Here is an 11353-nt window from a genome sequence, read left to right on the forward strand (position 1 = left end):
TGGCAGGTGCCTTTAATCCCAGCTCTCCGGAGGCAGAGGCAGGCAGATCTCTGTGTGTTTGAGGCCAGCCCTGTCTATACAGTGAATTCCAGGTAGCCAGAGCTACAATGTGAATCCCTGTCTCTATCCTCACTTCCACAAAAAAGTACTTTAAGTTTGTATGTGTGGTTTTTATGTGTGAGTGCATTGCCAGTAGAGAACATAAGATCCCTTACAGTTACAGGTCATTTTGAGCACCCAGGGCTGGTTATTTGAAACCAAACTAGGATCTTCTGAAAGGACACTATGAGTTCTTAATTGCTGAGCCATTTCTCCAGCCCTATGTTTACCTCTTTTAACTGTAATGATATTCTTTAAGTTTACTATGCAGAATTAAGCATTTCTACCAATGTTTCCTTATAGAGTTTGAGGCTAACCTGGCTGCATAGTGAATTATAGTCCAGCCAGGTATATATCACAAAAACAAGAAAAGAAATAGAATATGTTTTGATGTCATATTTCTGTAATCTGTTATCCAAGCACATAGAAAGCTGGGACAGGATAATTGCCATGAGTTGTAGGCTAGGTTGGGTTACATAGTATATTTCAGGCCCAGCTTTGTCTAAAGAATGAGACCCTGTCTCAAACAAACAAACCAAAAAAATACAAATGGAAAGTTAATTTGAAATACTACATAACATAATATGTATTACGAGTTTCTTATTGTGCCAATTTGTAAATTACTTGTTGTATTTTACCTTTTGTGCAATGCCAGGGATTGAACCTGGGTCCTGGTGTGTGCTCTGCAAGCTCTCTACCGTTGAATTTACACCACTAGTACCCTATACTGTTTCACTTTCATCTTAAGTTTTCTGTCATGTTTTTGAGACCTATAGTATGAGAAAAGCTTTTAATAGATTCTTGCTAATAAAATAGGTACATTATTTATAATGTACGTAACATTTGAATGCCATGTTATTTCCTGAGGCAGGGTAGCCTAGACTCTCTCTGTTTAATTCTGGTTCAGCTGACAGAATATTTATGAAAGCTAAAACTGGTAGAATATTTGTGAAAGATAAAAGTTATACCCCGTATTCTGTTTATTCCTGAAAATCTGTCTCTAAAATAAGCCAGAGCAACTTGGGATGTTCTATCCCACTGTCTGGTTCTCCCCTATTCTTGTGAGACCACATTGCTGCCTTCCTCTCTCCCACTGCTGGGCCATTTATATTGTCTGTGTGTGCATTGCCTGTGCACCTGTGTGTTTTCACTCATGCTGTTGTTGTCTTAGAACTCCAGTAACGTTTAGCTCTGTTTGTAATACCACACTTGCCTGTCAGGCTTTTCTGCAGGGTTTGTTCCTATGAAGCCTCATCTCCTCCTCCATTGCTCTGTTACAGTGCTTGGTTTATCCTGATTGTTACCAAATTTCTTGAAACTTGTCTGACACAGTGTTTCCTTAATTATGCACTTCATAGTCCTTAGTAGACTGTGAATTGCAGCACAAAAGGCAATCTTTATCTTCTTCACACTTTTACTGTATTAGACAATGATTTAAAGTATTTATATATTAAAGTACACAAATTCTCTCTAACCTTTAAATGAGTTTTATAAACATTGTTGTCCTCAAATGTCAGGTGACTTGTTCTCTACTCTTTTATGTTGGTTCTCACTAGATCTGAATAACGTGGCAGCTACAGCTCGAGTTCTAGTAGTTGGAGCTACTAACCGACCAGACTCTTTGGATCCTGCTTTAAGACGTGCAGGAAGATTTGACCGAGAAGTATGCCTAGGTATCCCAGATGAGGCTTCCAGAGAAAGGTATATTATCATAGAATGACGTTGTTTATATTCCACTATGTCAGCTAAGCAACAGGTTTTGAAAATAAATAGTAAGAATACAATGTAGTGCATTCTATCTCTTGTCTGTCTCTCTCATTGGGTTTTGTTTGTTCTGTTTTGAGTAGTAGAGTAGAAATCTAGTGAATGTTGGAAGCTGTTACATTTATAATGTTTTTTTGTGATGCTAAAATAGTCACTAGCTACTTTTAGGAAAAGTAATAAATAATGAAGGGAAATCATTGCCTTAGAGGGGCGGGAAGAAGAAAAGGTGGAGGAAGTGGTAAGAAAGCGCTGTGTGTAAAAGGTTCAGCACAGGTCTCTTCCATCCTTTCCTTCTTCCCAGTGTCTGATGTCACTTCGTTTTTCTAAAAATAATTATTAGTCAACAGTTTCTAAGATGTTGACTTCATAATTATTTGTATAGATAATATTGTCCATATGTATTCTTCAAACAACTTATTATCAAGGTTTATTTACTACTACTTTTATATCTCCAACAAAATAATAATATTCATATTACTCATATTTATTTATTTGTAGAACAGTTGAGCAAAGTTGTCCATGCCTGTAATCTCAGAGCTATGATTCAATACAGAAAGTAATCCCAGCTCTGCCTCATAGTGTCTTATGCTAACTTTTAATTTTACATGAAAATAATAATTTAAAAAGTAGCTTCCTTTATGTGTAAAATACTAACAGTGCTTTAGCTTTAAGATCTGTGGAGAGTAAATTAATGTAACCTAGCACAATGTCCTGACCAGAGAACGGTTGTAGCGCTGTGCTGGGGTTGCACTCAGAGTTTGCTCCAGACTAGACCAGTGCTTTCTTTTTCACTGAACTTTGCCCCAGCCCTAGAAGATAAGTTTTAAGGTAACATGATAGTTTATTTTTCCTTAAAAAAAAATTTTTAAAAAGAGTTTATTCCCCCGCCCCCCATCCCCGACAGGCAGTGGTAGCTCACACCTTTAATCCCAGCACTTGGGAAGCAGAGGCAGGCAGATCTCTGAGTTCAAGGCCAGCCTGGTCTACAAGAACTAGTTCCAGGACACGCTCCAAAGCTACAGAGAAACCCTATTTTGAAAAAACAAAACAAACAAACGAAGTTTATTTAGTGTGTCTAAGAATTTTTCCCACGTGTGTTTGTGTACCACATACATGCCTGTTGCCCATGGAGATCAGAAGAGGGCAAGAGGGCATCAGATCTCCTGGTAAATAGACTTACACACAGTTGCTAGTGGCCAGTGGATGCTGGGAATTAAACCCAGGTCCTCTGCAGGAGCAGCAAGTGCTTCAAATCACTGAGTCTTCTTCTCACACACCCCAGACTCGACTTTTGTTTTATGAGAAATCTTCCACATACATGAAGGGAGAGCTGTTTTTGTTGTTGTTGTTGTTGTTGTTGTTGTTGTTGTTTTTTTGTGGTTTTTCAAGACAGGGTTTCTCTGTGGTTTTGGAGCCTGTCTTGGAACTAGCTCTTGTAGACCAGGCTAGTCTCGAACTCACAGAGATCCGCCTGCCTCTGCCTCCCAAGTGCTGGGCTTAAAGGCGTGCGCCACCACCACCCGGCTGCTTTATTTATTTATTTTTTATAAAAAATATTTCTGAAAATTTCATACCTGCATACGATGTGTTTTCATCATATTTATCTCCCAGTCCTTGCCCTAACTCCTTGCATATACACCTCTTCCTGCCCCATCCTCTCTCAACTTCATGTCCTCTTCCTTTTTATTTTTTTTTTTTAAATAACCCAGAGTATATGCTTCCCATACACACAAGTGGATAGTGATACAAGTAGAGGCAGTTTATTAAAAAAGAAAAATGGTGCCGGGTGGTGGTGGCACGCACATTTAATCCCAGCATTTGGGAAGCAGAGGCAAATGGATCTCTGTGAGTTATAGGACAGCCAGGGCTATGTAGAGAGACCCTGCTAGTTAAAAATGGTAGAATAGAAAGTAATGGTTGCCCTTAGCCATTCTGACAGGCGTAAGATGGAATCTCAGAGTTGTTTTGATTTGTATTTCCCTGATAGCTAAGGATGTTGAACATTTCCTTAAGTATCTTTGGCCATTTGAGATTCTTCTGTTGAGAATTCTGTTTAGTTCTGTACCCCATTTTTTAATTGGGTTATTTAGAATTTTAATGTCTGATTTTTTTGAATTCTTTATATATTTTGGAGATCAGTCCTCTGTTTAATATGGCATTGGTGAAGATCTTCTCCCATTCAGTAGGTTGCCTTTTTGTCTTATTGACTGTGTCCTTTGCTTTACAGAGCTTCTCAGTTTCAGGAGGTCCCATTTATTTATTGTTGCTCTCAGTGTCTGTGCTACTGGGGTTGTGTTTAGGAAGTGGTCTCCTGTGCCCACGCATTGAAGACTACTTCTCACTTTCTCTTCTATGAGATTCAATGTGGTCAGATTAATATTGAGGTTTTTAATCCATTTGGACTTGAGTTTTGTGCGTGGTAAAGATATGGATCTATTTTCATTCTTCTACATGTTGACGTCCACTTATGCCAGCACCATTTGTTGAAGATGCTTTCTTTTTTCCATTGTATAATTTTAGCTTCTTTGTCAAAAATCAGGTTTTCATAGCTGTGTGGATTAATATCCGGGTCTTCGATTCATTTCCATTGGTCAACGTCTCTGTTTATATGCCAATACCAAGCTGTTTTCCTTACTGTAGCTCTGTAATAGAGCTTGATGTCAGGGATGGGGATGCCTCCGGAAGTTCCTTTATTGTACAGAATTGTTTTGGCTATCCTGGGTTTTTTGTGTGGCCAAGGCATTCTGTCAGTTTAAGGTTAACCTGTTGTGTATATCAAGTTGCAGGCCAACAAGAGCAACACATTAAAACACTGTTTCGGGGGGGAGGGGGGGAGACAAGCTTTTGGTGCTGAATAGAAGTATGGATTGAGTTGTAGAGGTTTTTTCTGTAAGTTCATGTCTTGTTTGCTCTGAAAGTGTCCCCATAAGCTATTTCCTCTACAATATTGCAAAACGCTTAAAAGTGTGTGTGTGTGTGTGTGTGTGTGTGTGTGTGTGTGTGTGTGTGTATATATATATATATATATGGCTGTACTTATTATATTCCTTATAATGCATAGCATAGTTCCCAATAAATAGATATTTAGCAAAAGTTTTTCTGGATAAACTTGGGCATGTAGCAGTGACCAAGCATTTATTGAGTGAATGATTTTTCCATCTTATTCATGAGACTATCAGTAAGGATTAATATAGTATGAACTTTCAAATAAATATAGTTAAGAATTTGCTTTTACTATTAGATTGGCGGGTCTAAATTTTTTTCAACTGTCATTTCTACAGAATACTTCAAACTTTGTGCCGAAAACTGAGACTTCCAGAAACTTTCAATTTTTGTCACTTAGCACACCTAACGCCGGGCTTTGTTGGTGCTGATCTGATGGCACTTTGCCGAGAGGCAGCCATGTGTGCAGTCAATAGGGTCTTGATGAAGCAGCAGGAGCAGCAGAGTCCTGAGATGGAAGGGTTGCCCCCTAAAGGAGCCCAGGAGGAGAGGCAGGGGGCTGACCCCACTTCTGAAACACAGGTGCTCTTCAGTGCTCTCTCCGTCTCTTTCTCTCTCTCTCTTGTATTTATTTGCTTATTTTTTAATGAAGATTTATTTATTTATGTATGAGTGCTCTATCTGTATGTATGACTTAATGCCAGAAGAGGACATCAGATACCACTAGAGATGGTTGTGAGCTATCTCTTGTGGTTGCTGGGAATTGAACTCAGGGCTTCTGGAAGAACATCCAGTGCTCTTAACCACTGAGCCATCTCTCCAACCCTTTTATTTTGTTTTTTAGTTGTGTGGGGTATTTTTGTTTTGTTTTGTTTTTCTCTTTTTCTTTTATTTATTTATTTATTTTTTTGAGACAGGGTTTCTCTGTGTAATAGCTCTAGCCATTCGGACCAGGTTGACCTCATACTTCCCAGGTGCTGGGATTAAAAGTGTGGGACATCACTGCCTGGCATAACGCAGGTTTTCTAATCTGTAAAAATATAATTTCACAAAAATGCAGAAGCACTTAAATTTCCCAATTTCCAGGTAGATAACGATATTTTCATACACAAACTAACAAATACTATAAACTTTATCAGTGCAGGATGCTTTTTATGAGATTTACTGCATGGCGCTACTAAGTAGAGCTGTATTTCATTTCATTTTACTTGGAATTTATTGTTTTATGTGTATCGATGTTTTGCCTACATGTGTGTATGAGTAGGCATGTGTGCCTGTTGCCCATGGAAGTAAGAAGAGAGCTTCTGATGCCCTGGGATTGGAGTTACAGATGGTTGTGAGCCACTTGTGGTGCTGGGACTCGATCCCAGGTCCTCCACGAGAGTGGTAAGTGCTCTCAACCACTGAGCCAGCTCTTCTGCCCCAGAACTGTATTTTAAAGCTCATTTTGTTCAAATTTAATTTTCATATGAATTTAACTTAAATTCAGGGCTTACTTTAATCCAGGTTTGGCCTGTTCGTTATTAATAAGTATTTATTGGGAGTGCCTCTAAGTGCTCGATACAACAATGAAAAATCAGGGTCTGCATTTAAAGATCTTGGTAAAGTAAGAGCACTATAAATATCAGAATTTCTTGAATAATAACACATTCAGCAGGTATGATACTGGTTGTTTGCCTACATGTATATGTGTACACTGTATGCATTCCTGCTGTCTGAGGAGACCGGAAGAGGACATTGGATCCCGTGGAACTGGAGTTAACAAACAGTTGTGAGTTGCCATGTGGGTGCTCTGAATTGAACTTGGGTCCTAGAATAGCAGCCATTGTTTAGCCGTCTCTCCAGCCTGAGTGTGGTGGTTTTACTGGCAGCAGTTTGCTGCATGATCTTCCTACTTTGATAATCTGACTGAGTCAAACACAGGGTCTTTTATTTTCATCTTAGTTGCTAGTATTACCTTTCCTAGCACAAAGCACACAGTAAATATATCAGTATCATAAATCCATATAGATGTTGGTTACAGGATGAATAAAGAGCTAAAACAGACTAGAGACATGGCTCACTGGTAAAGAGCTCTTCCAGAAGATTTGGGTTCAAATATCAGAGCCCATATGGCAACTCTCAACTGTCTTTAACTTCAGTCCCCAAAGATCCAACGCCTTTGCAGGCACCATACATAACACATGGTACACACTTAGATGTATGCAGAACACCTATCCACATGAATTAACCAATTAAATTTTTTCGGGTGATAGTGGCATGCACGTTTAATATCAGTACTTGTGGGGCAGAGGCAGGTGGATCTCCATGAGTTGAAGGCCTGTCTGGTCTACAGATCAAGTTCCAGGACAGCAAGGGATTCACAGAGAAACTCTGTCTCAGGGCTGGGGTTGAGGATGGGTTTTTTTTTTCTTTTCCTTCATGATCTTCACAGAGCAAGCAATTTCCCTTTGGACTAGGAAAGCTGCCTACTGTGTATTTGATTTATAAGGCATTAAGAACCTTATGAATTTATATTGTTGCCAGCACAACTTTTTTTTTTCCTTTTCTTTCTTTTCTCTCTCTTTTTTTTTTCCTTTAATTGGTTTTTCGAGACAGGGTTTTGCTGTGTAACAGCACTAGCTGTCCTGGAACTTGCTTTGTAGACCAGGCTGACCTCGAACTAACGAGAGATCTGCCTGCCTCTGCCTCCTGAGTGCTGGGATTAAAGGTATGTGCCACCAACACCTGGCAAGTATAGCTTTTCTTAAGTCGGCTGTTTTATGAATACTTAGAAATGAAATGAAATTGATGAAATGGATATCATCCAACTGCCTATGTTTGCATTATCTAACTCTAGCTTAAAATTTAGAAACATTTAATATCAAATCAATTTGTCTTCTCTCTTCCTCTCTCTGACTATGACATGGGCCACTAATACTGGCCTAGAAATTATATTTATATATCTTGATTATAGTTGATTTATCTTTATTTAACCAGATATAGTATCTACTTAGAATGAAATGAATATATCTTATATAAAGGAGAAAGAAATTATTACAATACATAGAAACTCATTAAAGTTACTGTAACGTGGAATCTTAGAATAATTATTTAAATTGCATGTAACATTGTGGTTCACACTTTTTTCCTTTAACTTTGTCTTAAAGGATGAATTGCAAAGGCTGTTGAGGTTGCTAAGAGACCAAGATCCCCTCTCACAGGAACAGATGCAAGGACTGTGCATTGAATTAAATGATTTTATTGTTGCTCTAGCGGAAGTCCAGCCTTCTGCCAAAAGGGAAGGCTTTGTAACTGTCCCTAATGTGACCTGGGCTGATATTGGCGCCCTGGAAGATGTTAGAGAAGAGCTCATCATGGCAATATTGGTAGGTATATCAGCTGTCAGTATCACTGGTCATGAGTTAAGATCTAAAAAAAAAGACCTGCATGCATGTCTACCAGATTATATTATTTTAAAAAAATTCAGACTTTTATTTTATGTGTATGAGTATTTTACCTGTGTGCATATTTGTGTACATGCGCATGCCTAGTACTGGCGGACATCAGAAGGTATCAGATCTTCTGGAACTAGAGTTATAGATTGTTGAGAACCCCTCTTGTGGGTACTGGGAGCTGAACTGAGGTTCTCTGCAAGAGCAGTAAGTGCTCTTAACCACCGAGCCATTTCTATTGTTCTCAAATACATCTTTTGAAATGTAGCTTTACTGAGATATAATTTTATTTATAATTGGAAATTCAGCCTCAGTGGTCACCTTTTTTAAGTCTAACTGTCCCAACAATGAGATGTCATTCTCTTGAGATATTTCATACTCATTATTTTGGTTATATTTGGTTTCTATATAGTGAGTTCAAGGAAAACAAATCCTGGTTTCATACAAGACCAATTTGTATGAAAACCACCTTTGTGTCTTGGTTGTATTCAGGAGGATCAAGGCAGTTTTACACCCATGGAACTTTGGTTTGATTTTAGTTTACTTTTTCTTTTCTGCTTATTGACCATTTTAATTTAATTATGATCCATTTAATGGGTATGTACTATCAAAAGTGAAAGTACATTAGAATTGCAGAGAACAGGCATGTGTGGCATTTGACTGTGTGCATGGTCTGTTGTCTCATGATTTCCTGGAGAAAGCTGTACCTGGATTTTCATAACTTCGAAATTTGGTTAATTTTCTAAAACTTGATTTTAGAATATTGCAGTAGTTTTTCTTGACCTGGGGTAATAACTCAGTCATCAGGTAAGATAAGGACCTAAGTTTGTATCCCCAGAAACTATGTTAAATCAGATGCAGTAGTGAATGTCTATAACCACAACACTCCAAGAGGGAGACTGGAAGTAGAGACAGGAAGCGTCCCAGGAAGGCCAGCCTGCTAGATAAACACGACAGAAAAAGCAAGAGACCTTGATTCAAAGAAGGTGAAAAGCAAGGACACACAATAGTTTGTCCTCCAGTCTATATACCTCGGCACGCACGTTATAATATAAAAAATAATGAAGCCAGGCAGTGGTGGCGTGCACCTTTAATCCCAGTACTCAGGAGGCAGAGGCAGGATCTCTGTGAGTTCGAGGCCAGCCTGGTCTACAAGAGCTAGTTCCAGGATAGGCTCCAAAGCCACAGAGAAACCCTGTCTCAAAAAAACAAAACAAAAATAATGAAATATTATTATCTTTTTCCCTAATATGTTCTCATAAATTACACCTTAAGAACGGTGACTTTGGCTTAATGTGATAGTATAGTTCTTAAATCCCTCTTCTTAGGAGACAGATAAAAGCGAATCTTTGAGCTTGAGACCAGCCTGGTCTACATGTCGAGATCCAGGCTAACCAGGATTACATAATGACCCTGTTTCAAAAAAGAAAAAGAGAGCCTTTCCTATTTGTCACCATGTACCTCATGTCTGAAACGAGTCAGCAGGGGCTGCCATGTTCAGCCCTTGTGATCAGGATCAAATGTAAAAGATGACATGCATTTGAATATTCAGTGTAAAGTGGATATCTATAATGGATAGCTGTTGGCATTGTTTGTTCTAGGCACCAGTTCGCAATCCAGACCAGTTCAGAACGCTTGGTTTGGTGACTCCAGCTGGCATCCTCCTAGCTGGTCCTCCTGGATGTGGGAAAACTCTGCTAGCAAAGGTATGGTAGAAGTTCAACTGCATACATTGCTTTTCTTGCCTTCAGGAGGATAATAAGGCTTGAATCATGACATGAAATACATCCTTTGTATACTTTCTGTTAGAAATCTGTTTTAGCAAAACTGATTTTTTTTAAAATAAAATTTTCTACATTCTTATATCCCTCTTTAGAACTGAATGGGTTTTTATTTATTTATTTTTATTTTTTTCAAGGTAGGGTTTCTCTGTGTAACAGTTCTGGCTGTCCTGGAACTTGCTCTGTAGACCAGGCTGTCCTCGAACTCAAGAGATCTGCCTCCTCTGCCTCCCAAGTGCAAGGATTAAAGGTTGCGTCACCATCGCCTAGCTAACAAAATGGTTTTTTTTTTTTTTTTTTTTTTGGTTTTTTTCTGGACAGGGTTTCTCTGTGGCTTTGGAGCCTGTCCTGGAACTAGCTCTGTAGACCAGGCTTAACAAAATGGTTTTAATTTGTTGTGCCACCCTCATTCATAGGAAAGAAGCAAGAAAAGGGGTCTGTCCCCTGAGGACAGAAAGCCTTATGTGTCTCTCCCAGTTAGGAAACATTTCATGAACTCGCCAGTCATATTTGCTCAGGAGCCATTCTCATCTTTGTAGCTGCTCTTATTCTTGCTTTTGTTCAGTTATTATAACTTGAATATTTTTAATGTGTTCTTTATAATATTTTTTTTAAAAAAGCTTTCGCAATAGAGAATATATATTACCAAAATGGAAAAAAAAAAAGTTTATAATCCTACTGCGCCTTTCTACTACCATTGTTTCATTTTGTAGTTGGTCCCAGGTGTTTTTCTTTATACATATCAAGATACAATATATGCAAGATAATTTGTTTATGAGCTTCTGTTGGTGTAATCAAACACCTAAACATCACAAGGGGACATATTGCGCCTCGTGATTTCTGAGACTTTAGTCCAGTATCTGATGATAGCTCCATGTTTCTGTGCCTGTGGTGAGGAGAAGAACATAGCAGAAGGATAACAAAGGAAAGTAGCTTACTGCGTGCCAGCTGGGAAGCAGAGAGAGAAAGAGACTGGAAATAAGATCGTCTTTCCAGAATGTGCTCCTGGTGTTACAGTAATGAGATCGACTTCTCTTTTCCTTGTGTGTAGCCTTGACTGTCCTGGAACTCTGTAGACCAGGCTGTCCTCAAACTCACTCTGCCTGACTCTGCCTCCCAGATGCTGGGATTAAAGGTATGTGCCACTACCACCTAGCAAGATTGGACTATTAATGCATCAATTAATGTATCATTTAGGTCAAATCTTTTATGATCCAAATACTTCCCAAAATACTGCTTGCAGAAAGCCAGGCCTTTAACATAAAAACCTTTAGGAAATCTTGCATATCTAAACCATAGTGATAATATATATATATTCCATATTTCTAAAAT

The 11353-nt window shown here is 38.7% G+C and overlaps 1 protein-coding gene across 1 annotated transcript in view; it reads left to right on the forward strand.

Moving 5' to 3' along the window:
• Positions 1 to 11353, forward strand: part of Nvl (nuclear VCP-like) — a 52442-nt gene that overhangs the window by 18354 nt on the left and 22735 nt on the right. The window contains exons 11-15 of the mRNA XM_013346966.2: positions 520 to 556; positions 1656 to 1800; positions 5145 to 5388; positions 7956 to 8174; positions 9842 to 9946. Of these exons, the coding sequence (XP_013202420.1) occupies positions 520 to 556; positions 1656 to 1800; positions 5145 to 5388; positions 7956 to 8174; positions 9842 to 9946 (750 nt within the window). The remainder of the gene's footprint in view (positions 1 to 519; positions 557 to 1655; positions 1801 to 5144; positions 5389 to 7955; positions 8175 to 9841; positions 9947 to 11353) is intronic.

This window comes from Microtus ochrogaster, chromosome 6 (genome assembly GCF_000317375.1).
Source record: "Microtus ochrogaster isolate Prairie Vole_2 chromosome 6, MicOch1.0, whole genome shotgun sequence".
NCBI classification, from domain to species: Eukaryota; Metazoa; Chordata; class Mammalia; order Rodentia; family Cricetidae; genus Microtus; species Microtus ochrogaster.